This window comes from Sturnus vulgaris, chromosome 6, assembly GCF_052056855.1.
Source record: "Sturnus vulgaris isolate bStuVul1 chromosome 6, bStuVul1.hap1, whole genome shotgun sequence".
In the NCBI taxonomy this organism is placed as follows: domain Eukaryota; kingdom Metazoa; phylum Chordata; class Aves; order Passeriformes; family Sturnidae; genus Sturnus; species Sturnus vulgaris.
The window spans coordinates 33,023,715-33,051,271 of record NC_142248.1 but is presented as its reverse complement, the minus strand read 5'-3'; the positions used below and the strand labels follow the sequence as shown (position 1 = coordinate 33,051,271).

The following is a 27,557-nucleotide window of genomic DNA, read 5'->3' as shown; positions in this document are numbered from 1 at the left end:
TCTCTAATAGCTTAATATTTACAAGGCTGTCTGAAAACTTTAGCAACAGAAACTAATCCAATGTAAACAACATGGTGTGTGTGCATTCCTTTGCTATAGTTATACTAACATAATTAGAACAGAAAAATATACACTAACAAAGCTTTCCCACATAGACAGGTCTTTTTCTTTCTGATGTTTAAAATACTCATAGCTTGTTTGTCTCAGGAGTTATTTTTTCTCATTGACTTGGAGTGAGCCCAATCCACCTCACTTGAGAAAAATCATCAAATCATCCCAGTCTCTGTAGCAGGCAGCAGCCTTGGTTAGTGTGCCCTGCTCCAGTTAAAGCATTGCAAACAAGTGCAGAGCAGAATCTTTTAAGGGCAGAACCAGTGTTTCAGTTACATTTTTCCAAAGTGCTGCAGGATTGTCAATATGATCTCCAGTTGAAAATACAAATGCACTCCTTGTGGGCTGCTGCTTTGCCTCTGACAGGAAGTGGTGTTTGCTGAAACCCTGGGACATGCATTGTGTAGTATCTCCTAGGATTTATCTTCCAAAAGCTCATTAAACTGATCTGTTTAAGGGCCATCAACCCTCTTAGATAAGAGATATAAAGAGCTTCAGTGGACTCTACTCATCTGGATACTCTAATACCTTCAAATTAACTCCATCACAGACAAGAAAAAGCTACGTCATGTCTGCCATCATGGCCATTGCCATGAATGCATTTTCTGTTTTATTAGACAATGCACTCTGTATAATATAAGGAAAGGCTGATTCTTCAACTGAGAGGAGCTAACTGGTTAAAGTGAGCAGAGTTACATACAAATAAATTCAGTAAGGAGTTCAGCATTGGGTCTTTACAGCTTACCTTAGATTCCCGGGAATGACGAGCATCTCACTATATGGAGCAAACTGGTACTCTCTGTTGTCACTTTCTCATGTGAATCAGGTGTGTACAAGGTGTGTACAGGGAAGTGCACACCACTGTCTGTTCCTATCCCCCATCTAGGCCAGGGGGATGCAATCCAACATCCCAGCAGCTCCTGTCCTGGAGCTGTGTAGTTTGCAAGTAGAAATTTAGTTTGGAAATTATTTTATACCAGTCTAAATAATGTCTTATCTCAGTATTTGGGAGAGGAAGCATAAAATAATCCTGCATCTGGGCCATTATATACCTTCTGTATTTCATGGGAAAGGGTCATATTTGGACACTGGCACTTGGTTCTGAGACTCCTTTATCATTCTACACAATAGGGTTGTCTGTGTTGGTAAGAATATACTAAAATTGGGCACATTTGTCATTTGAAAATGGCAATGCTAAGTATAATTCCTGTATTCAACATACGTAGGTAGGCATATGAAACAGCAGATACAAATTCCTATTTAGAGACAGCTGAGGTGGTTTTAATCAGGGTTCAGGTTCACACTGAATCTGATATTTGCATTTTTATGTAGAGCAGACATGCAGAGTGTATTTTGCATAGTCTGTCTTCTTGAAATGCCTTTGGGGTCTTGCAGATACCAATACTTTCAATGCCAGTGTTCTGAGCAGAACATTGTTGGGGTAAAAATGCAGAAAAGATGTCTTTGCATTTGCCAAAGAATCCCTTTCATTTTTTTTCCTTGAGGAAAATTGCTTTCATTCTTTCTGTAACATTGGAAACACTCCTGCCTGTAAAATGAGTCCCCAAGTTTTGGTACAGCTTCAATGCTATAGGGAATAAATGTTAATGTTTCAACAAAAGCTGTTCCAGCAGGTTTTCTCCACCCTTCTTCATTACTTATAAGAGAGTTTTGCCTAACGTTCTTATCTACAAAGAGCCTAAGAAGCACCAGAAGCTTTATTTCCTTCTCCTGGACAGCTAGTTCATTTGCCTCCTTTTTCTGTGGTGAGGTGTGCTTCGTTTTTTAAATTCAAATGCAAAGCTTCTTGTCCCTTACATTTGCAAGGTGGTGGGTAACTTACCTCTTTTACCTGCTGAAAAATGAGGCTGTTTGATGATGAACACCCATCTCCCAGCCCTTACTCTGTCTCCTTTCACCACTTAAGGTGTTGCATGGTCATGAGCACACTTTATCAGGCTGTGTCAATGACGGTGTTTCACCACGGGTCTGTTTTAGCTGAAGGCAGGTCTGTAGCTGTGCTCCTCTACTGTCGAGTGCCTGTGAGGCTCCATCGGCACAAGGGAGCAGAATGCTTGTCTCCAAATCCTGCCTCCTGCAGCCCGAGCACCCACAGGATGACGGGAATTCCTTTCTCGGCAATCAGAAATATTCTGCTCACTAAGGAAAGTGGGCATAAAATGAAAGTCTAGACCTAAAAAGTAAAGGAGGATCTGCTACAGACCATAGCTTTGTGAAATGGTTTTCTCTGAGGTAGAGTTCATCTGGAAGAAAAAAATTCCATGAGGCTGGCTTAACTATGACCTTTGCCTTTATTTCTTCTTTATGTTTATACTTTCTCTTGAATCTAAGCTGATTTCATCATGTTCAAAACACATAATTAGCACTCTGAAATTGCATGGAAATGACAAGTTATTGTGAATTTTTTTGAATAGTTTCGGATTTATATTCAGTTGTGAGATTTCCTCACTTGGTGCCCAGATGCTTCAAAATCACTACGTTTTTAAAAACCAAGACTGTTGCTCTGCAGATGTTCCATTTAACACAGCTATTCCATGTGCAATTCCTTGTATGTCAAGCTAGGTTAAGCTTGAAATTGTGCCCTCAAAGCTGAGTCTGCTCTGCCCTCTTGTGTCTTTGGAATGTGTTGCCAAATGTTCCCCAGATACAGTTGCTTTACCCTAAGAACTGAAATTATCCCTCAGAGACTTAAAGACTGAGATGCAAACACATGGATATTCATATATGCAATGATTTTTTCAGTGATGAGTATAGATCAACATATGTTTGAACTAAATCTGTTCTGCCAATATTCCTCATGCACATGAGTTTCTGAGGAGAAGGGAAAAAACTTGAGGTTATTTTTAATACAGCTCAAAAGTGCTGAAATAAACCTGTTAAAGTTGTGGGGTTTATGAATAAAGTTTTTAGGTTTATGAAGCTTCAACTGAAAAATAATCTGCTAGAGGCAGAAGTGAAGAAGGGGTTCTTCCAGTTCATAGGGACTGGACTGCTGTGAAGTTTGGGTTGGCTTCGCTTGATTGACTCCTTGATGTAGCAACTTCTGACCTTAGCAGAAGTTACAGTCCAAAGCTGTAAGTGTACAGTCAATAAAGGGATTCAAGGGGCAAAACACTCTGTCATGTAGTGACTTTCAATACCTTTGAGATAAGATTTAGCTGCATGCTGAAAAAACCTTGCTGCTTCTCCGTGTGGTTGGGTTTTTTGGTTGAAAATGAACTCAATAGGCAGGGGTGAGCTGGAAGTTCAGATTTCCTCCCCTTATTGTATCAGGAGAAAAAGACATTGCCCTGGCTGTGTATCCTCTCTATTCCCACAGGAGCAGAGTGACACAAGCTGATGGAATCTACAGTGAAGCACAGATTACTGAAAATATATTTATTTTTAAAGACTCTTAAATGTTTTCAAACCACAGCCAAACTGTTCTATTAAAGAGTGGCTTTTTTCAACAAAGTAGGAAGTTTGGAGTTTGTTCCCGTCTGCTGTAAATCTTTCTGATAGTTTAAAGCTTAACATTTGCTCCATGAGTGCTAGATGATGAGCCAGTCCTGATTTTGACATGGATGGCTTTGTGCTTTTCTTAAGGGTGTTTACAACAGAGACCAACACTTTTCAAAGCAGCTTTGTCATTTTTCTGAGTAATGCATTGTTGTGTGATGTGGAGGCTGCAGTCTTTTCAGGAATAGTACTGACAACTTTCCAGGCACAGAGAGGAACTCAGGCACAAGCTGTGCTCCATTTGGAATTGGTAAGCAGAATTAGGGGATCTAGGTATGCCAGGTCTGTTGCACACCTGGGGGACTCTGGGCCTCCTCTTGTGCTCCTTTGACAAAATGCATCTTCCTTCCACCTGCTTCACAAATTCACTGTACAATTTCTTTTGCCTTTCCCTTGTCCTTAGCATGCCCCTCATTTGGTGTAACTTTTACCTTCTGTGTGTAAACAAAGAAGGCACTGCTAATGATGAGTATTGGGCAAAAGATATTATTTTCTTCAGTAAACACCTTTTGGTTTATGTTTTTCCAGTAACACTCTCAGGATTTTCGTTGATGATGCTCAGACTGAAGCTTCAAACAAGTAGTTTGTTCAGCTACTGTAATGACTCCTGTAGCATCAAAAAGTCTTTTTCCTGGAACTCCTTGAACTAGCTCCAAAAAGCCCTGCCTGGCCAAGGGGAGGTGAAGCCTTCTCCCCACTTCATAAACAGAAGTTCAGAGTTAGACTGTGTTTATTGACCGCATTGTGGTCTTGTGGAAAGAGGTTGATGGTGCTGAGAATAAATACTCTTTTTCAGCCTGTCTGCTGTACTTCCTAATCCCTAGGCTAGATGGTGAAGGAAGGTGAATTATGAGGTAGGGAAACATGTTTAGACAGTAAATCTGAAGTTTAATAGGCAGCGGACTTCTCTTTGTATTTCTTTTCTAGACACAGGTTTTGAGCTAATCTCACAGATGATCATAAATTCTCTTTAAACTCTTTTTCTGAAGACAAGGAAATACAGTTTGTTGATCTATGAATGCAGGGCATTGGATCTGCAATCTATTATTTGTTTTCTTACCTATCCAAAATCATAAGGACCAAAGAAATCCAAATAGGTTCTCTTACGGTTTATTTTTTCCCAGCATGTCATCCAAAGCTGCGCACTGCATTGGTACTTCTCAAACTCTTATAGTACAAGGACTATTTACCCTCATCAGAAACCATCGTGGGACTGTCGTGTACAGCCCTATCACAGTGGTTTTCATTTATTTTTAAGATTTGGTTCAGCTGAGAACAGCCATTTATTACTCTTATTTTTCCTCTGTCCGTCTTGCCTGGCTACTGAATGAGAGTGTGTGTTGAGTGTTTGGCCTCTTGTTCCTTCTTCTGGGGGTTTGGGTGTCCTGTGACTGTTTGGCAGGCTGTCTGCAGGCCACCAGGGTGCCCTGAGTAGAGAAGCATTACTCTCACTAAAGCAAGTCCTAAGCACAAAGAATTCCACCAATTCTCACTGCCAGAAAATGCTTTTCCCCAGCCAGTTTTTTGTCTGCATCTTCCCCATCTTCACTTCTCCATCTTCACATCCCTGCCACTGTTGTTGAACTTCATCCCCCCTGGGGACTGATCCCCCCAGGCACCGACACCCTGTTTGGAGTGCTCTTTCACCTCTCTCTTGTTGGTTAGCTGTGTTACTCGTCCTGTAAAGTGGCCGTCATCACACCAGCCCTCATAGTGATGTTGCTCCATGGGAAAGGAACAGCACTCTGACAAAGCTCAGCCCACAGCAGGGTGTGCCAGAGCTGACTGCCCTGATGCTGTGCTTGCTGCCTGTCACCTGTGACCTGTCAGTGCCAGCTTCCTGCTGTCCTCAGGCATCCCACTGCAAACGCTCCCCCTGCGCTTGCAGTGAACGTGATCCCTCCAGCCATAAGCTCCATTCAGAGGTGAAGGAGGGATAAAGTGTAGGTGGCACGGAAAGAACAGAAATAACAGTTGAAAAAATGAACTAGATGAGAGATGGGGATACGAGTGAGAAAAATTTAAGTAAGAAGGAGGGGGGGGAGAGAGAGAGAGAGAGAGAGAGAGAACTCCCTCTGAGATCAAATAATCTTGAAGAGAAAGAAGAATATCTAAAGGAAAATATGGAAAACAGATACCAAAAAGTTTGTGCTAAGGCATGCAATAAAAATGAGGACAAAGATGGGGGAGGAACAGAGTGACAGAATTTTGACTTTTAAATTTAATTATAATACGTTGTTTTTAAGAACAAAAGTGCTACAGATGCTTTTGGTACTTGTCTGAAATGAAAGCTGAACATTCGGATCTGAAGAATCTTTCTTGTTGTTGTTAAGTTGGCAATTCTGGACCTGACAAGGTTCACCTGGAGTCATGGCCATATTTCAAAGGCAGGATTCTCAGAGACAACCAGGTGCTTAGAAAATAAAGAAATACCATTCTCTAAATGTGCATTATAGCAATGTAGAGAATCTTAATTCACAGCAGTCTTTAGACTTATAGACAGACTTTTCCTGCTGATATCTTTGGTCCAGCACAGGCTGCATGAAGGAGGATAGGGTTAATAATTGTCGTCATCTGCTTATTGTGGGATGCCACGTATGCACCCAAAGGGAGGGAGGAAGTGACTGATTTTTGGTTTCAGATTCAATGTGTAAAGATTAGAAATTGCATACATAATAATCTCTTGGGATTTAAGGTCACTTGTGCATAGCCAAGGGTGGAAGATGAGGCGGAGTCTTTTCCAAACTTGATGTTTTGGAAGCAGACTCTTCCACTCAGCAGCATCTCAGTGCACGGCACAGAGCTGAGTACTGATGGTAGAAAAGCAACAACATCAGCGCCTTGCACAGGTTCTGGGTTGTATCAGGTCTGTGTCCTGACAGAGTCACTTCTGCTAGCAGTGTATGGCCAGTGCAGCTGCACAGGAGGGGTGACATGGCTGTGGCCCCATGCTGTAGTAGTTCTCAGACTGCTTTTATTAAAGTCGTTTGTCCACACTGGGCTCTCAGGTGCAAATGTGAATAGTGCTTGGTTTTGGATTGAAGGGTTAGGCTGGAGCATCAATACAAAGGGTCAGCATTGGAGCCAGAATCATGACACCCTTCTCATCTCGACTGTTATGTTTACTTGTTTGTGTACATTTACTGCTGTTCTTTTTGGCAATGGTTTCCCATGGTGTCTTGTCACTGTTGGTTTGCAAAGAAGTGGTGACAGTGCCAAGAGTCCAGGACCTGACCACAACTCAGTAAGTTCACACTAAAGCAGCTTACTCAGCAGGAGGAGAGGGAATGTTCGGTGTACCACTGGGGGTCATTTGCACTATGTGGATCACATGGTGTAGTTACAAGCTGATGTAAATCAGTACTGAATTGACTCTCAGCCATTGAGTGAGGTCTGTCCTGGACCTCAGTTCAGAGAAGGTGTGCAGAGATTGCTGTTACTCTCATTGCAGGAGCTTGGTGATGGGAGAAAACTTTAGCATGTGTGTGCCACTCTGGGAAGGAGGAAAGGATGATTACTGGCAGCTGGAGGATTTTTTTTAACCTACAGCTATCTTTAGAATTTCAGTGTGTGCAGTTAAAGTCAGAGCAGCAGTTTTCTAGCTGTAGGCTCTCCTGAAATCTGGTGTTGAGTGAGGATTTATTTGTCCTCAGATCTGGCTGTGAACTAATGGTCTGTGTTAGAGGTTTCAGTGGGCTATAATTGCCTTCTTGGTAGAGAAAATGACAGTGCTGTACAAACTCAGCAGGAGCACTTTGAGATGCTAAGAGTCTTCTTTGCTACTTTTTGTTGATCCAGGTGGTCTTTTTTAAGTACAAAGTCAAAGAAATTACTGTTTGCCCGTTCCTTCATCTCCCCATGCAAGTGTCATGGAATCAGCAGGAGCACTGAATCCTCCCTGTCTCCCATTCCTGCTTGCATGAGAGAGAAACAGAGGGAAGTGAGATGGAACCATACGTTCCTCTGCATCTGCACTCTGAAGGCAAAGTTATTTGTGAGCCTTAAGCATGTGGGTGGGAGAGCTGCCAAACCAAAGTTGTTCCCAAGTATCTGTAAACTAAATCTTATTCCCTAAATTCATCCAACTAAGGAACTTTAACTCTGGCAAAGGCTTGTAAATATTACAGTACCTGCCACTTTTGGATGCTGCTTTCTGTTTTCATAGCAGCAAATTGAAAGCTTTGAAATCTAGGATGTTTTGTTTAGTTTTGTTGAGGTTGACCTCAATGCATCAATCCTTCTGCTCCTTTTAGAATGCATGAAAATAGCCTTTTCTCAGAAAACTTCTTGTAGTGACAACACTGCTAATGAGCAGAGTTCTCAGATATTCCAAAAGGTTGGGGATGTATTGAGATATGTGTACCAAAATATAGAGAGCTTTGCATCTCTGTTACTTTCAGTTATTTAGTTTTCTTTATATATATACATTTACAATTAAGTGAAAAGTGTTAATCTAACCAGTGTTTATAAAGTGATTTCTGAATGCATGGCTGTCTGAAGAGTTTTGTTTAGCTTTGCTGGGGTTTTAGCTCATATGTACTTTTCAGTTTCTGCACCATCTGCACAGCATGGTCTCCACCTGTTTGGATTCAGCCATGTTTTGCTTATTTTCAAGACAAGTTGCAGGTTGATATAAGCCTGTGACTTGAGTTTGCCAGATACAGTTGTTCCCACCATTTGTGCTTTTCTCCAGTTGCTTCTTGGAGGAAGGTGTCATCCTGTTTCTCTTGAAATAAGTCTGAAAAGTGAGTCTTGGCAGATCCATTCTGAATTGTGTTCCTTACTGTGCAGCTAACTCAAGTTATAGCTCATTTGTGGCTCCAAAGTTAACCTGGCCACAGCTCAAACTCCATGAAAGTAGTCCTTTTTAAAGGCTGTGCTCACTGAGGAGGTAATTTAAATAGTCATTCATACTTGTGTGATGTCCTTGATTTGACTTAGCCAATGTTGTCAACGTGCACACAGCTTTTGTCTGAAAACCTGTGGGCCTGCTGACCTGTCTCAGAGCTATGGCTGAAGCCAAGGTTCTCTGTACACTTGAAATTGCAACCCAGCCCTAGTAAACAATTTATGTGCAAGTCCTATGAGTCCTACAGTGTTTTCTGCCTTTCCTGCAGCATTCCTAGGGGATCCTCAGTTCTACAGTGCACAGAAAGTGCATCCTAGAGCAAGTCAACTCACTAAGTCACTCAGAGGGCTGGTTTTTGACTCCAGCCTTCCTGCAATCCCATGTGAACAAGCACAACATTGACAGAAACACTCTGGAGCAGACCTGCTCCATTAAATTTTACCATGGTTCTCGTGATTCTTCTCTTTGCCCAGAGCTTTCTGAGCAGTCTTGACATGGTGGTGTCCCAGCAGTGCTCTGGTTGACTTTGCCAGACCAAATGAACACTGCTTTCATGGCAGAGCCATCCCAGTGAGCAATAGAATGTTCTGGCACCTTGTCTGAAGTAAATACACACTGGAATCTACCACCTGAGGAGCTCTACAGGAGATATGGCTTTGTGAGACTGCCTATTCTAGTCACATTTGCAGACCATTCTGGTTTTTTTTGTAAAATGCTTTAGGAAATCATGCTTGAAGACATAAAGTTAAGAGCTAAGATCCCAATTGCTTTTTACCTTACTAGTTAAGTCTTGTGCAGCTATGTGTTCCTAACCAGGTGATCATTTTTTGCTGCCTGTGAAAAGAAAATACTGGCTTTATATTGCCATTTAGATTGTCTAAAAATGGAGCCATTCATTTTCTGAAATGTTTCAGAAACCCAGATTCAGACCTGGCTAACAGTCCTTTTGGGTGCTTTAATATAAGCTGAGTATCAAGAAGCAGTTAGTATGGAAAGAGCTGGTAATGGTTCAGCTGAGGAGCTAAACCCCTCATCTTCATTTGAGTCTTTTTATTTTCCTGCAGATGAGAGGATCTGTTCACCACCCTTTATGGAGCTGACAAGTGCCTGTGGAGAAGATACCTTGCAGCTCATAGAGAAGAATGGACTGGCATTCCCATTCAGTATGTACATGGGCTTTTCTTTGGTGCTTCTAGTAGGTTCTAAATATTGCACATGCATCCCTCAAAACATAGCCAGCATTGTAGGAGTGTGGGTTTCACTGCCAAAAGTGTCAAGGATATTAAAACTTTCCTGAAACAAATGCTCTGAGGCAGTCTGCTTGGAATGTGAAACAAACCCCCTCCCTATCAGCTTTTACTTTGCCTTTTATTGATGTTACTTACTTTCAGCACCTTGCTACTGTAAACATGCATTCCTGGAAAATGCTAATAGTTCTAACAAAGTTAGCCTCTTGCCCTGAACTTGTGCAAGATGTTTCTTCTGCCAGAGAGAAATACTATTTTCATTATTTTTCTTGAGAAAATCACTGCCTGGCTGACTGTCCTCTTTTTTCACCCACCTCTTCCTTTCCCTGGTCCAGGGTACAAATATAATCTTAGAGGGTAGAAGAAAGAGGGTTAACACAGATAACAGACTCCAAGGGCCCACAGCTCAAACAGCTGCTATGTACTGTTTGTGCTTTATAGCAAGTTTCATTGCAGGGCTTGTGCTGTAATTTGTTCCTTTATTTGATTCCTTGCAGTATAAAGTGAGCAGTATCATTAGTCAGTGTTTGGTCCCTTGGTGCTTGCCTCATTTGTAAGGCTAGAGGTAAAGTTGTGTGGAAAAAGCATGTTTTGTCCTCCCTGCCATTGCTCTCCCAAATAAGGCAGGTCTCCTGAAGTTAGGTTGTGAAGCAGTGATTTAAATCCCACTGAATGGCTTTGCCCTCCTCTTCACATTGTGATCTCAATACAGACTGACTAGTCCTCAGTAGTCAGCAGGAGGTCTGAATCAAACCCACAAAATGATGATGAAATTACAAAATAGGACTAAAAATGAATATACCTTGGTATTCTGGGAGTGTTTTTTCATTTTTCTGTCTCTATTTTTGTTTTTTCTTAAAAATGGTCCAGCTCTCCAGAGCATATATCTGTGAGACATCATAAACCACTTTTTGAAATTTCAAGTTACCAAGTTATTTTGGACTCTAGTGCAGGTTATCTCCCTTTCATAGCTCCCTGTCCTCTTGCCTGGCAATTTGATTCTTCCAACAACCTGCAAAGAAGTCTTGTCCTATCCACCTCCTCACTACTTCCAAGTTTTCATCTCCTCTGCTTAGCACATAAGTAACATCATCTCTAGTCATTGTGTGAGTCCTGGGGTCTTCAGCTCTTCTCTGGTCTTACAGTAGAAGGAGCATGTTTCTTTCCTCTTACTGGTTTTACTCGTCCTCTTAATCAGGATGGAGGTGAGAATCACGATATACAGAGCAGATAAATGTGAAGGAGAATGAAAAACTACTAGGCTTTCTGCCTTTTTCTGTCCCCCTCTATGGTTGCCTGTGAAAAGTAAGTTATATCTTAGTTTAGTTCAGCCCATTACATTTCTGGCACTTCCTTGAAAACACAGAGGTAAGAAAATAAGTTGGTTTTGACTGTGTCCCAGTTCCTTTGTTTAAAGGACAGTTAAGGCTTTTTGTGGTACCTGTAAAGTAGCTCTAGCCTCTGCCCAGTCCTAATAAAGATCTGTGCTTGGACCTTAGTTACAGGGAGGAATTGAGAGAGTAGAGCTTGGAGCAAGCCAAGCTTTGCAGTGATTGAGGACACTGTTCAAGCAAAGACTGTCACTGGTGCCTCTTACAGTCAATGCCTTGGTCTGGTGGACTCCAGTGTTTGCATGTGTGGGTGGGAACAGGATTATAAAGGGTTTGGGTGTTCTGTTTCAGTGGTGAATTGTTTTTTCTTTTTTTATTTACCCAGTTTGTAAAACCAGAGTGGCCCATGGAACCAACTCTCATGAGGTGAGTTAAAATATTTTGCAGTATTACTCCCCTGATTTGGCTGGTGATTTCCAATCCTGTCGTGGGTAGAATGAGGGCTGTGCCCAACAGCTTTTCTTCCCCACCTCTCCCTCATGTTTCATTGCACCATTATTTTTTCAAAAATCTGAAATTAAGTTAAATATGACTCGAACCTCCTGTCATGCAAGTTATCTTTAGCAGTTTCTAGCTTCTATCATATTGTTGCTTCTAGCAATTTGTAGTCTCCAGTCAGTTTTGTCTGCAAGAAAGCTCCTTCAGTCTCTCCTTTGGTAAGAAGTCACTAAATAAAGTTTCTGTCCCAGAAAGTTACTTTTCCAGTAGGTATGTGGTACAGATGAGAAGTGGGTTTGTGCTTCAGATGGAGCAGCTGGCTCCTTTCCTTGAGAGGAGAAGGGAGTAACAAATAGAGATGGTTTCCAGGCAATGTTCTGTTGTAATAACACAGTGGGATCTGTGGGGAGAGCAGGACTGATAGAACTTATCTGCCTTCCTGTAAGGCAGTTGCAGCTAAAATGGTTGTATATTCCTGGAAGGAGTGCATTACCTATGAGACTAGCTTCTCTAAATTTAAGTGAGTTGAGTCCTGTTTTAATTCTTTTCCATTTGTGCTTCCTGCCTTCCTGCTTGCTGCAGATCAGTTTTGAGAATCCAGCCCTTGCTGCTGGCTCTCCTAACTCCTGGCTTCCTTTGTTAACAGCATGGCCATCAGTCCAGGTTTCCCAGCTGCTCTTGAAACCTGCACAATGAGACATTGCTGCAATGTCTCTAAGAGCTGAAGACCCTGAAGTAAATTGTAAATCTAGATGAGCAGAATGGCTATGGCTGAAATCTTGACTGACCAGCACTTCCTTTTAAATACGCAGTGAGATTTTTCAGGCAGGCCTTCCTTTAGCTTATTTCATAAGCCAAAAGACAATGCTGTTAGTTTGCTGGAGCAGCTGCTATAAATTTTTGCTGTCATTCCTGAGACCACTCAGGGACTGGATTGTTAATGAATTTAATACTCCAATTTTCTTGCTGTTTTTTCTGTCAGGAGTTCCTCTGCAATTGCAAACTGAAATGCGTGAACCTTTCAGTACTTGTCCAGTTAGGCTTGGACTTTATTTCCCTGGTGAATCTTTCTTTGATCTTCTTTCATACAGTGCAGACACATCTAAGCCTCCTGCCAGAGCAAAAATTAGACTAAAATACAGTCATAGTCTGCACTTCATCACAGGAACTTATGACTGGAGCTTAGGAGGACCCCTGGAAAAAATCCTGAAGTCTTGCATAGTACTTTACATAGTAATTGTAGTAGTGGTCACTTTTGGAGTTGCTGAGTACTCAGGAGTGATCCAAAACTATATTTATGATCAGAGTGGAACTGTTTTGGAATTGCTTATGGTCAATAATTACAAAGGAAGCATAGGATAAATACCTGCTTACAGTAATGTCTGTCTGAAAGATGGAGCATAGGTCTAGAAGCAAGAAATTGTTGCCTATTTTATTAATGACTCCTTGTTTGGCTTTTGGTAAATCTCTTCATTTTTTGTGGATATATTTCCAATGCAGAGCTGACACTGAAACTAGAGCACTGAACAGAAACCTGCTTTTTTCATAAGATGGCTGTTAAGAAAGTTCAAGTACTGGCTATCAGGGACAACTGAAAGTGCAGGCTTGAGTTTAAATTTGGTGTGTGAGTTTGGGTTTGGTGTGTGAGTTTGCCAGGCAAGGCTGGCAGATTCCACTTTTCTCATGTGAGTACATGCTGTTGTTAAAGTGTTGTTGAGATGGTGTCACCCTTTCTGTGGTGTCCCTTGTTCTACATGGCCTCTACACTAGCAGTGGCCTAAGCAGCTCAGCACTTGACCCCCAGTTTGCCAGCACCATTTGTTAAACTTGAACAGAGATGATAGCTGGAAGCTGTGCTTCCTGGCTGCCAGCATATCAGAACATAACTAACCTTAGGTAAAGCTGCCATGAGAGACCCATAGCCTGAAGAAATGTATACAGAATTCTTTTTTTCTGAGTATTTGAGCAAACATGAAAGAAAAGGCAGAGAATCACCATGTTTTGTGATACTGAATTTCTTATGGGCGTTGTCAGTAAAAATTCTTGGTGCAAATGTTTTGTTTTGCTTTCAAAAGAGCTCTGCATTTATAATGAGAAATGCTATTTGGAAATTATGATATCAAGTATTGTACCCACGTTACTGCCAGACACAGCAGGTCTGTGCTAGATGACAAAGAACAAGTGCACCCTGCAAGCAAATTCTTGGAACTCCATTCATGCATGTTAAAAACCATGAGACATTGCAGTGAACCAGCATAACACAACACCACAGGAGTTATATGGGTTGTGTGCTAGCCCATGGGGCTGCCAGCACGGAGCTTTACAGAAGAGAGGCTTTACATAGCCTCCAATAGTCTAGGTCAGTGCTGTGCTGAGAAGATAAACTCTGCCTTTCCACACTTCTAAAATAGGCTGAACCTGTTCATCTTATATTTATTTGTGGGAATCAATTAGCTAATGGTGGAAGAGAATACTATAGGAAGAGCACAGTTCTTGCCAGTGTGATGTTGTAGATACTATAGTGCCAACAATCCACACAAGAGGAGGAAGAGAACAATATTTCTTGCCATCAGTAAGAGACAAATGAGGTATGATGTTGTTGCTGTGAATCATCTTGATGGATGATTCTGTCTGTTGAAGAAATTTCTTGCACAAGTTGTTACCACTCACAAATTCACTCTGTGCTGTGTAATAGAGACAGCAAGAATATCAGCTGCAAGTAGGTAATGAATGCACACATTCACTTGAACTCAGAAAATACCAATCTACTGAGTTATTGTGCATATGTGCAGACAGTTATTTGATCGTTCATAAGGCCCAATAAATGCCTTCCTTTCTGGCATATTTATTCCAGTGCCTTCAAGAGGACTATCTATTTGGAGTAATGGGGTGAAACCAAGCAGGAAAATTGATAGGCCAGCATTTGTTAGCAGTAAGAACTACAAAAGTCTGAGAAATGTCCTTTGATGGTGTGGGTGAAGCCCTGGTGTTTAGTCTGTTGCAACTGGTCTGAACCAAATCGGGGGAATAGAGTAGAGTTCGTGTAGTTGGTGCCCAGAGCCGTTCCTTCTGTTGTTCTCATGATACAGGCTTGTATTCAATACAAACTTTCTCATCTGTGTTGGTCAGGTATTTTACCCTTTTGTTGTACCTGCAGTTGCAATAGCTTCCCAACTAAAGGCAGCAAATGAAACTGCAAAGAGCTGCGAAGAAAATGTTGGTTGAAAATGAAAGCTTCACTGCCAGTAGTGTTTGCAGAGCTATGTGTCAGTAAAATAAAACATAATGAAATAGAGCAAGATGCAGAGAAGGAGATGTTCCCCCATGTTGCTTGTCAGGTGTGGGTAAGCATGAAATTATTGCCAGAATTGTGCACAACCATGTGTGTGTGTTTCTAGATGGCAATCATCTTCAACCAGGAAGGCCTCAAAGCTGTGCGCCCCCCTTGTGTCATTCAGAGCTTCATCAATCACAATGCTGTGCTCTATAAAGTTTTCGTGGTCGGGGAATCCTACACTGTGGTGAAAAGACCATCTTTAAAGAACTTCTCTGCAGGCATCTCAGGTACGTTGTACTGATTTAAAAGAAAATGTTCTTGCAGCCTCAGCAGGAAACATCTCCAATCTGTGAAATACCTGCTGAAGTGAAGGCAGCTGGTTTGGACATATCATGCTTCCTCTTCTGTATTATTTCAATAGGAAGGGAGATAACTCACCTGCTCTGGAATATGTACAAATGGCATTCATACAGTAAATATTTATGCAATGGTAACCTGAGTCTCACCTGTTAGATACTGTTTTATGTCATGTGGAAAGGGGGAGAGGGAGAGAAGTTCTCTCCTTTCACAGTAATTTCATTTGTCATTTGTTCCGGAGTTTGTTTATAAATGTGCTTTGGAGAGAATTTCCTGGATTCCATCATTTCAGCACTTCCTCTCCCTATTTTTACCTTGAATATGTATGTGTTTTAAATTGAAGATCACTTGTGCTCTCCCCTAAACGAGCCTCCCTCTTCATGCGAGGCCTAATTTTGAAAATCTTGGTGTGAGATGTCCTTTGGCTTGTAGATATCACCTGTGTTGGGGAGAAGGAGGAATGGATTTGTCACTGAGGAGAGTGACTTTCTGTATGTCACTAGAGAACAATACTTGAAGGGTTCTTGTTAAAGATTACTTTGATTTCCTTTATGGAAAAAAGCTCCTTTCCAGAGAGCTTCATTCTATGGCCCACCAAAACCCTAAAAAAATAGCAGCACATAGATGGGAGCAAGCATGATCTGATAGCAATTGGATAAATCCAGGAGATGAGGATGGGATCAAACTATAGGAGATGAATGAACAAATGCCAGGTTTTTGTCACTTTTCGTGGTGTTTTCTGCTAATCTTAGTATGTCCACGTATGCTCACCACTGCATTTCACACACAAATATGAATGTTTTAGTATAGGTGTAGTAGGATGCTGGTAGAAGTTCTTGTCTGTAGCTGTGTGGGGCTGTATTTACATTTAGGTCTGCTTTATGTCCTGATCAAATTAAGTAGGTCAGAATCTGTGTTCATAAACTGTTAGGACAGTTGGTCTACACTTTTGCTGGAAGGGAACATTTTAAGGCATCTTTCTAAAAATGCCTTAGTTAATGACTCATATATTAGTGTAAGACTTGAAAGTTGTCTGGATGTACACATAAAAATAAATTTTGTTGGCAGATTAGGGTAAGTGACTCTCTCTCTTACCCACAATGGGAGAGTTTGAGGAGGCCACAGGAACCTGACCTGGCAGATCTGGTGGCAATGAGGCACTGAAAGAGCTGAATGTCTGAAAGTACAAGATCTTTCTAAACAAGGGGAAAGTCAAGAAGTCCTTTGGTGATCAGACTGCAGAGTGGACTTGAATTTGCTTTTCACAGCTTTCCTGTCTTTATTGTATATGGCCCTGAGGCTGCTCTTGAATGTCCAGGCAGAGAGCAGGATAGCAGAAATATTCTTGCTGGTGCCACCTGCGTGCTGAGACTTTGGTCCAGATGTTCTGTGCAGGTTGTCTCTATGATGCCATCAGTGTGCTGTGATAGGAATCCTAAAGGGAGACATGGTGGGGGATTTCTTTCAGCCTTCAGCACAGAGGAAGCAGGGTGGGAAGTGCTGCTGTAATTCTCTCCATGGTTTCCACTGTGTTTCATCAGTGGCTTCTGTCACCTCAGAGTGTCTCCTGCATTCCTGTGGTGACTCCAAAAGACGGACAGGTCCTAGCCACAAAATGTATTGCTTTCTGCAGTGGTGACAGTGCCCTGCTCAGGTTCACAGGGTTCAGTGTATCCTGGGTGCTACCAGCCTATCACCCGCAGTGATTGCAGCTTCTCCCTTCTGTCACACACCTTCCTCTTGGAACTGTCGCTTTGAATATAGCACATTAGTAAAAATTAACTTAATTATCTGACTGAACTTAGTTAATTTGCTCTGGTGAAGGAAAGAAAACTGATTTCTGTTAACCCAGTGTGTGATTCTATTTATCCGTGGTCTGAGAACCGTGGGTGATCTGTCTGTGGATCCCTCCCTGCCTGTGTAGGCAGCCCAGTGCCAGCAGGTAGGAGAGCCCTGTGGATGGTTGAGACCAATACGAGATTCATGGGGCTGCACTGCCACCTACTGTTCCTCGCACTATTCCTTTGGAAATCAAAATCGGGTATAAAGTATTTACAACCTGTTTTTAATTGCAGACAGAGAATCAATATTTTTCAACAGCCACAATGTTTCCAAGCCAGAGTCCTCGTCTGTCCTAACAGCGGTATGTACACTTGGTCTTTTTCTCTCTAGTGCAGCTGGAAACCTATCGAATCCTTTCTTTTGGAAGTGTTAGTAGCTAGTGACTCTCTTTCACAAGCTGTCTGCTTCTGTGTTGCAGGCTGAGGTCTGTTTGGTACCACGAACCAGCATGACTGTGTCCCACTCTGGTTTTCCTTACCGACCTCTGGTGAGGAAGAACTTGTAGCAGGGATGTGCTGCTTCCCAAACTACCCAGGGCTAATCTAGGCAAAGGGAAGAAGGAGGTTCTGAATGCAAACACCTGGCTTTTTCCTGTCCAGAGAGATTAATAAGCATAAATCATCTTTCTAGGACTCAGTTCTGTGAGGAAAGACGAACTATGGAAATTAAAGCATAGAAATTGTGTTGGCACAAGGCCACAGAGAGCCAGTAGTTGTCTACTATGTGAGCATGCCCAAGCTGTTACCATGGGACCATTTCTGGGTGTCCTTCAAGACCAGCAGTGCCAGCACACTGTGCAGTTTCATGCTAGCATCACCAGTCCTTTTAATAAGATTTGGACATATGAATCCTAACAAGTTCTTGGGCACTTGGCTACTGAGAAAGTCACTTTACAGCACTGGGTCCTTTCAATCTCTTGAGTCTTGGGATTCTTTTCTGTTTCACAAGCTCTGCTGGGGACTAGTTTCATATTTGATTTTGAATTTTGTGTAAAACACTGGTAGGCATGGTAAATATTAAAACTGTAATTGTGCTAGTCATAAGTCCTTTTGTGGTTATGTTGAGGGAGAAGCCATTACTAAAAATTTACTTGCAGACTTAGAGAATGTGCTCCTGTGGCTTACCTGCCATCTCATTCATACAAATACTTATTCCAGTCATGCTTCTGTAGGCATAACAGCATACTTCTGCTGTGTAACATGTTGTTTAAAAAGCAAAGAGTACATCCTCCAGTCATAAGTAACCTGAGTCACTCAATAAATACTTACAAAATAATTTGTACATGGAAATCCTGAATATAAAAGGTATGCTCTGCCCTTAAGATAGCAGCTGAGTTGTATTGTATGACTCAGGTTAAACTAACAGCAGGAGTCTGTCCTGTCAGCTCTTTAACATAGACCTTGTTCTACACTGAAATAATAATGATAGTCAGAACTTTGGCAGCACAGGGTTAGATATGCCACCTGTATATGTTTTTTAAGGTGCAGGTCTAGTACTTAAAATAATGAATCTGATTCTCCATTCATTCCTACATTGCTTTGCTTCTATAGGTGCACCAGTATGAAGAGGAAGAGCTAGATTCTTTAGAGCAAATGAATTTCCAATTTAGGAAGGATTTTGAATAATGACAGCAGTTTCTCTTTGGTGTCTTTCTTGGTTTCATGCCACTGGTTCTCTGCAATTAGATTTTGTGGATATGCACCTGGAAACTTCTGAAAATCAATCTTTCCACTAAAAAGGCTGTTTCAGAGTCCCTTAGTAATGTGTCTTTTTCCATTATAGCTGGATAAAATTGAAGGAGTGTTTGAGCGGCCAAATGACGACGTCATCAGGGAAATCTCTAAAGCGCTGAGGCAAGCTCTGGGAGTTTCCCTCTTTGGAATTGATATCATCATTAACAATCAGACCGGGCAGCATGCAGTAATTGATATAAATGCATTTCCAGGTAAGAAAGGCCTTTCTTCTCCTGCTTTGTGGAGCAAGTTTTACTGCTGTTGTCTCGTATCATTGCTTCCCAGGCTGGGGTGGGACAGCAGCAGCCAGATGGTTCTGAGATCAAATACACGTCAGTGTGGGGTGGGAAGAGCCCTAATCTAGATATGGAATTTGCAACTGAAGTTTTAGCTCTTAGGAGATATGGTCAAATTTTAGTGGCCAGTTGTAACATAGCTGTTGTGCCCTCCTGTGCAAAGGAAAACTCAACAACTGCAGTATGGGATTGTGTGCTGGGACCTAGACTTTCTGGGCCTAGCCTTCATTCTGAAATTAAAAGAATACTAAATTCTATTTTAGGAGAGCCTTTAAACATTACTTTTGATTTTTTTTTTTTTGAGACCCTGTACCATTAAGAAAAATGAGGGAGTGGAAGCAACAAACTGTTCCCTTGAAAATTTTTTCCTGTGCAAATTGATTACCCACAAAAAATTTGTGCACAAAAGCAATAACAGGAATCTGAAGATGATAAAATTGTAGGTACACAGAAGTTGCTGGAGAGAGTTAGTGTCCTTGCACGTTCTCATAAATGTGTCCTGGAGTGAAAGGATTGTTTAGAGCATGTAAAAATGGGTAAATTTGTCCTCCACTTTTTTTAGTGCAACATATGTCTTGGAAACAACTAAACAAGCTCCTTGATCACCAGAATTGTTAAAAGGAGTTGTAAGTGTGAATAAGGGTGAGGCAGTAATGGTCTGTCACTCGTGCTAGATTCAGTAGTCTAACCCAGGAAAATAATACATCATCTCATTTGGTGCTGTTTTGCAGGGTGTTTTCCTCTGTGAGGATCTCCTCTCATTACCTGAACAGGGGTGTTTGTTTCCAGAGACTTGCACAGGCTGTTGTGTAGTTTCTTTAACCTGTCATTGAAGACTTTAAGTTTTCAATATGGCTGTGGTGTCTTTAAATCTAGAGGCCTTGTCCTGAGTTCCTAATCTTCTTAGTTTTTCAAATCAGGTCCTCGTTCCTACTGCCCTGTAGTGCCTTGTCTGTCTCTCTCCACAGTGACTGGCTTCCTCTTACACCTCAGCTCTGCTATTCTCAGGTCACTTCCCAGCGTGGTTCTACCACATGGTGTTATGCAATTTGCAGACCTAAGAAAACACTCTTCTGCCCAGGGTAGTGAAACAACCTAAATTGGGTGTTAGATGGAGCCATATCAGTTTTATGAATAGGATTATATTTCAGACATTGGATCTTGAAGTCAGTGATACAGGACATTCTTTTGCAATCCTGTAGCCTGCATTTTGGTTTGGTGTGGTTCATGTTTGGGGTGGTTTCTTTCAAGTATTATTTTGGATTTGGTACTTTGCACAGACTGAAATTCTCCTTTTCTTAAAATGTTGAAAAGTCTACATTGGGGAACAGCAATGTGGCAAACATCTATTTAGAGAGGACCACTGCCTTCTTGTTGTCACTTAAGTTTGCAGAACTGCTCTGCTGCACTTCTGCCTAAGGCAATAGTTTTCAATATTCAGCCCAAGTCCTGTGTTTCAGTCTGGGCAGTAATTTGTCTTTGAAGGGACTTTGAATTAATAGTGTTTTAGTCCTTGCAGGAGACTTGAGAGCACAGGGAATTTTCTTTTGCACTGTCTACACTGTCTCACACAGCAGTTTTTTTGGTGGTGGATATGTGGGTTTTGATGGAAACTACTGACTTTATCAGCATGGGATAGATTGAAGACCAATTGGAGAAAAACTGGAGGATATCAGCAGGGCCCAGACATACAGAAGAGAAGGCAGGGGAGAGAAAACTGGCTTCAAATTTGTAAAAGGTAGCAGAACTGAGATGAGCCCTGTTCTCAAGGTCTGCTGAGGTCAGACAAGAAGCAATGGGGTAAAATGCAACAGAAGCAAAGTTACATCTCAGCACAGAATACGCTGTTGCTCAAAAGCATGTTCAGCACAGGTAACTGCATTTCCCTCCCAGGGCCTGTATGACTAAATCCTGAAGAGTTACAATGACTGACTTCATTGACGGAGCCAGCACCTTGCTAGGGAGAAGTTCAAACTCAGCCCACCTCAAAAGAGTCACCAGTGGGCTGCATCAACAGTGGGATCTCCCTGTTCCTGGCTCAGTGCAGTCTCAGGAAGTGCCCTCAGTTGCTCTTCTTCCTGAAATTGTTGTAGCCTTCAGGAGTTGTAATAGAGCCAAACTGGAGCCAACCCTCCTGGGAATTATCTCTGCACCACTGCTTAGAAAAAGGGAGGGGAAGAGATGGCCTTTAAAGAGTATTCACAGCCTCTTTCATGGAACTCAAGCCATGGCTTGGGGCCAAGCCTGACCAAAGCCTTGTCCAGCTGCCCAGAGGCTTGCTGCCTTTCTTGTGTGCTGTCTTCTGTGTTTATCAGGCTTGAAGCTCATTTGAATCTGCCACTCCGTGGATGTCATTTGAGATGAGTTTAATGACAGAATCGAGGGCAGGTGTACCTGTCAGAGGATGTTGTCTGTTATCTGCTCCATTAGCACCAGCAATTCTTCAAAAAGATTCTAAAGATAAATGTCTGAAAGGCCTATTGTGTGTTTTGTTCAGTGGGGAACTACTGGTACTATATTTAGCAGCGGTTACCAGCTGAGATATCGAGCTGTAGGCACAGTCACGTAGCATGTGGGAGTCGTGTTTGTCTGACCTTAGATAAGTGAGAGAAAAGGTTCCACGTAGCCTGCTGGCCTGTGGTTGTGGCTGAGCTCAGCCAGCCCCAGCAGCTGCAGGCTATCACCATGCAGGTGAACTGGTGCCTCTGGTGAATCTGCATGGAAGCTGGGAGCATCATATCTGAACGTGCATTTTGCGTGTGTAAAAACATTGCTGTAAATGCAGGATATGGGCTGTCCATTACTTTCTGACCACGGGAAGATGCAGAAAAGCCACGTGTGCCAGATCAGGGAGTGTCTGAAAAATCAGGCAGGTAGCATCTATAATGTTAGCTTAAAAATGCTCATAGTCATTTCTTGCCTCCACCAAAGCTCACAGAGATGGGCAGTTGTTTTCAGATGCATTGCTGGTTGGTCATCTTTCCTATCCATGCTCAGCCAGAGGACTCTGGAGACTGTTCTCAGTATAGCAAAATTCAGGCATTTCCAAAATTGTTTCAAGTGGGCAGTACTAGGATAGCAGCTGCTGGAGCATGATTCATGCAAGTTATGCTTTAGGCATGTAAAAGTTATATCCTCCCACTGATTCCCTGTGTGACACGAATCCCAAGTTCAGGGCCAGTAGTTTCTGAAGGTATAATTTAATTTGCACTTCTTGATTTTGTTATCATTGCAGCACAATGGTGTCCCACAACTGACTAGTTTGAGAAGCATACAGGAGCCTTAGGTGAGCCAAGTGAGGCAATAGCACAGTTTGCAGCCTTCCCAGGTGTCCTGTGAACCAAGAGTTGAGAGATAATTCTTTTCCTCCCTTCCCTGTATTTCTTTTTTACAAGTTTGTGAATTTTCTTCTGAGTGACTGGGCAGAATTACATGGGTGTTTCCACCCAGTGTGCAGAGGGCTTGCACAGACAGAGCTTGCCTATTACATACAGCTTCCTTTCACTAACATCTGCTGGTTTCAGGACAGAATAACTGGCCATCTTATTCGTATTAAATATTTAAAGCAACTTCTTTGTGTGTTTGCCAGGTGCTCTCCTACAAGGCTAGTTTGTTTTCATCGAGCAGACACAGAACACTCTGGGGTACTATGGATCTCCTCGCTGAATATTAAAGCTGTTACTATGGAGATGGCTTATTCCTGGGGTGTTTGAAACACTCTGAGTAGATTTGAAGGCTAATCCCATGGCTTTTACATAAGCAAGAAAGCGTAACAAGCACTTCTGTCCAAGGGGTGGAGATCCTGTCCTGACTCCCATGGCCAGCCCTAGGAGTTCTAGTTGCCCCTGCTGAACAGTGGATTATGTGTGGGACACTGGGAAACTTGGTGTTTTGAAATGAGAGATTTGGTGAATCCTTTCAAGGGCCTCTGAGAAAGGAAAACTGCGAGCTGTTGTCTCACATTGCTGATGTTTTATGTGACCTGTTAAGTATCTGAAGAATTGGGCCCAAGAGCAATAAAATCCAAAGTAATGTAACAGGCTAAATAAGAGTTAATTGGTAGGCATATGGCTCATAAATACACCATAAAATCCCCACATTAATTATAGGTGAAATTATAGTCTTCATGATTTCCAGGAATTTGTGGTTTGTTTTTTTTTTTGCCTAAGGAAGTTGATCTTTACAGGAGAGTGGAAATTTAAAATTTGATTAATTATGGATCTGAGGAACTCTTCTGCCCAGTGATTACATCATTAAAAGTGTTTTAAAGTATATGCATTTACTTTGTGGTCTCTGGTTCTGCTCATGTGCTGCTGTGTGAATGTGTGTTATTTACATGGGTCTTTTAAACTTACTTATTGCTTCAGTCTCCTGTATTAATACCAGGTCACTTCCAGAATACTTTTATAGACATTTTAAAACAATTGGCTATCCCATTAAATAACACTGAATGTCATTTGTCACATCTAGATACTAAGGCAAACTGATAACAATTTTAGGTAATGCAGTAGCAGTTAAGACCCATTTCAGGACATTGTACCCATATGTTGCATGTCTGGTTCAATTTGAAAATGAAACCCAGTAGTAAAACCGTGCCTGTGGCAGTGTGTTTAAAATAGACCCAGAAGCTCTGTACACCTGCCACCCTTTGTGTCACCAAAAATGTCATGTCTGCTGGTATTTGAGCAACTGTTTTAACCAGGAAACTTGTTATTAAACTGCATTGTAAATTGTCTGGAATCACTTAACAGAAGATGCAGAAAGGTGGTTTCAGTACCGAAATAAATGATTGATGTTTCTGTCAAATACTGTATCATTGATTCACGTTTCCTGTCCCTTGGGTGTTTTTTCAGGCAGTAGCAAAGACATTTTAAGCATCAAGTTCTTGCTCAGTAGGAAGCTGCCTTTTCTGTGGGCTATAAAGCCAGCCCTGCTGTCCTCTGAGGTTTCCCTAACTGAGGGTATTGCTGGGCAAATTCTGGAGAGGGTCCAGACCCTCAAGGAATCTGCATTAGAGCTACTTGCCATAGTAAACCTGGAAATGGTATGGAAAAGATCAACATTATACCAGAGAGTTTGTAACTTGGGGAAAAACCTGAACTTGGCAATAAATTATGGAATATACCTAAAAGTATATATATATACTTGGGAGGAAAAAGAAGCAGCAAATCTGAAAGGCAATTGTTTTTCTCATTTGAAAAACGCTTTTATTGCAAGCATCTCTGTTCCTCTTAATGCTAATATGCTTCTGCTGTCACTTAAAATGATGTCCTGGAGAAAGCCTTGTTTTATCAGTTTTATTATCACCTTTTTTATGATCAGTGGAGGGTAAGGACACTCCAAGAAACAAACTGTTAAAAGAAGCCTATCAAAGAACCTAAGGAAATTACTTAATTGCCTTTTTTTTCTCTCCTTCATTTTTTCTCTTTTCAGGTTATGAGGGTGTTTCTGAATTTTTCACAGATCTGCTGAACCACATAGCAGCTGTCCTGCAGGGTCAGGTACCTGAGGTGACCCAGCTAAACCGCAGCAAGCTCCTGGCAGAGCAGAGCAGTGGGATCATGGACGAGCGGATATGCTGTGCTAGCACAGGCTGTCTCAGCGTCATGGGAAAAGACTCCTCCTGGATTGTGGAGAGTGAGACCAACAGCTCAGTAAAACTGCAACACCAGAGACTAGGCTGCAACTCAGCAGTGTCCCCCAGCTTCCAGCAGCACTGTGTCGCTACATTGGCAACAAAAGCTTCTTCTCAATAACTTGCCAATGCCATGGACTGAGAAAAAGCCCCAGGGATACAAATTGTGGTCCCAGAACCAGATCAGGCTTTAACAATACAATTGACAAAAAAATGGAAAAAAAACCCCACCGTAAAACACAATACAAAAGAGCAAAATAAAAAAACTTTCCATTTGAATTAATCTAATTTGCTGATGAAACGACTGAAAGGGGAAGAGTGAGAAAGTGATCCAAATCCATTTCATCATATTCCAGTTGCAAATCTGTAGTGAGTTTACACACATGTTTTAACACTAGTCCTTTCATTGTGGGAGGGTTGCTCTTTCATTTCTATTGTTCTTTGTAATCACTGGTGACCAGCATTTTAAAATCGGACCTCATGGTGTCAAGAAGATAATAATGTTGAAATGCAGTGTCTGAATGTAACAGTGCTAGAGATTTTTGCCTAAAAAACTCCCCATTCCTCTTTTTTTCCAGTAGGCCATTGCATAAGAAAGCTAAGACAACTTAAGTATCACTAAACCAAATCTCTTGAAATATTGACCCGTCATGATGCTGGCAGGTAGCTTGCTGTTTCACTTTGAGTAGGACAGAGCAGCTTGCTTCTTTTCAGGGCACAAAACCGAGGTGACCACCCCTGTTCCAGCTTTGCAGTTCTCCCCCCAGGCCTCATTGCTTCACTCAAATCAGCTTCTAACCACGCTTGCCAACAGCAACACATTTCACCCAGAGAGGGTGCCAGTATTTAGGTCGAGTCATTTAGTAGATTAAATAACATGCTTTCAATTGTCTGCTAGTGCTGAAATCCTAGAAGAGTTAATGGAAGCAACTCGTCTCTTAGCAGGGAATTTAATTCTCCCTCCATTGCACTTGTGAGCACTCTGGGACAGCTCTGGGAAAAGGCTGGCAGAGCTGTGCATTTTCCTTGGAGCAGCACACCTGACCTGCGTATCCTGAGGGGTAACACAGTTGCTGCCTTCCACAGATCTATGATGTACATTTATTTCTGTAAAATATAAACAAAATTGTGTACCTTCATATAAGGTAGAAGTACAGGACAGCTCTAGCTTGGAGACCCCATTACTTTGTTGCAAGCTGCCAGGCAAGGCCATATGGTAATTTACAACAGTGCTTTATACTATTTGTAAATGATAGCACAGCCAATTTGTATCTCTTGAGATATCTTCTATGATATGTATGGCAGCATCTTCTCCTGTTGAGAATTCCTGCAACTTTTGCCAGTTCTGAACACTATATTGGAAATATCCAAGTGCTAAGAACAGAAACACTATTTTGGTAGAAGTGACCTTCTCTTCCCCTTATTAACCCTAAAATACATTTAAGAAGGGTGGTGTTAAGAAAATTTCCTTAGTTAAGCACCTAGCTTGCAAATACAGGAATTTCTGTCTTTTCTATAGGATATGTTCATAAAGCATCTGTCACTGCAGCATTTAATACCAGTTTGGTTGGTATCATGTGTTAGATGGCTACTCAAAAGGAAAGGGTCTAGAACTTAAAACCCAGGTAGATTGTGGATAGAGGATTAAACTGTGTAAAATATGTCACCACCCTACCTGATGGTACCAGTCCTAGAGAGGAAAAAGTTTTGAAGAGTGTTATGTAGCAGTTCTTTTATGTAAACAATGCTTTTTCTGTAGGAGAAATTGGTCTTCTTCCAAAATGCCATTATTGGAAATTTCCTGTAGCCAGGATTGAATTTTTCAGGATGATTTCCACAATAGAAGATGATTCCGCCTCTAGAGGGACTACTAACTTTAAAATATTTCTATAGGCACTGGAAGAACCTGATGAGTGGGTGTCAGTCAGATCCCAGGGTGCACATAAACACAGCCAACTTCCTCAAATGTTGCAGATCCTTTCTGAGCTGGACACCCTTCACAACCCTTGTATGCTTTGAGGCTGCTGGATCCCATGTTGTCTGCAGCTTGCAGGTCTCAGATGGCTGTGGTGTGAGTGAGTCAGATGTACATAGGTAAGGGTTTATAAAAGTATTCATGATAGACCAAACCTTTTGCAAAGCCATGACTAAAATAAAATTGACATCTACAGTTTGGGGTTTGTTTTTGTTTGTTTAAAATAAAAAGTGTTTTTATCTTACATGTGTAACAAAAGATGCCCTCAGGAAGGAACTTACCAGTGCATATTTTTGTATGGTACTTTCTTGTAACCAGCTGGTGGAGTGTTTGTAGACTTGCCTATTGCTCCCTCTATTACAATGGCTTGGGCTTTTTTTTTGTTTTTTGGGTTTTGTTTCTTTACTGGGTGGTGGGGATGAAGCAATGGTGTTAGAACTGGGTTACTGACTCAAGACCTTTCAAACGAAGTATGTTTACATGAATCTGAGTGTTGGATCCAGTGGAAATGTCTGTATGCTGTTTCCTAGTTAGAACATCAAATAAGAATTTTATTTTCCTGGCTGCCTTCTGAATTTTGGTTGGCCTATTTTGCACTGCTTTTTTTCTCCAAAATAAACTACTGAAATATAATTGTGCATTTTAAACTTGTTTACAAATGATTGTTAGAAGTTTATTTTTAATTCTCTGAATGCTTGCAGAAATACTATATTTAAATATTACTCCAGACCTTGGCAGTAACTAGAAAACAAGTTTAGGTCATTGGTGTGATCAGTGACATTTTTCCCATAGTCTGTAATTTATTTTTTATTTATCAAATGTATCGGTATCACTTTAATTTACCAGGTGCAGTTATGCAGGTACCTGTTGTGATGTGGCATTACAAT

General features: G+C 41.6%; 1 protein-coding gene across 4 annotated transcripts in view; it reads left to right on the top strand.

The window, feature by feature from the left end:
- ITPK1 (inositol-tetrakisphosphate 1-kinase) overlaps window positions 1-27,303 on the top strand; it is a 137,092-nt gene extending 109,789 nt beyond the window's left edge. For all 4 annotated transcript variants that reach the window (XM_088166161.1, XM_014884453.2, XM_088166162.1 and 1 more), the window contains 6 exons: window positions 9,544-9,642; window positions 11,443-11,483; window positions 14,954-15,119; window positions 17,265-17,332; window positions 18,814-18,976; window positions 24,494-27,303. In XM_088166161.1, coding sequence (XP_088022287.1) covers window positions 9,544-9,642; window positions 11,443-11,483; window positions 14,954-15,119; window positions 17,265-17,332; window positions 18,814-18,976; window positions 24,494-24,816 — 860 coding nt within the window. In that variant the 3' untranslated portion in view covers window positions 24,817-27,303. The remainder of the gene's footprint in view (window positions 1-9,543; window positions 9,643-11,442; window positions 11,484-14,953; window positions 15,120-17,264; window positions 17,333-18,813; window positions 18,977-24,493) is intronic.
- The last annotated feature ends 254 nt before the right edge of the window (window positions 27,304-27,557 follow it).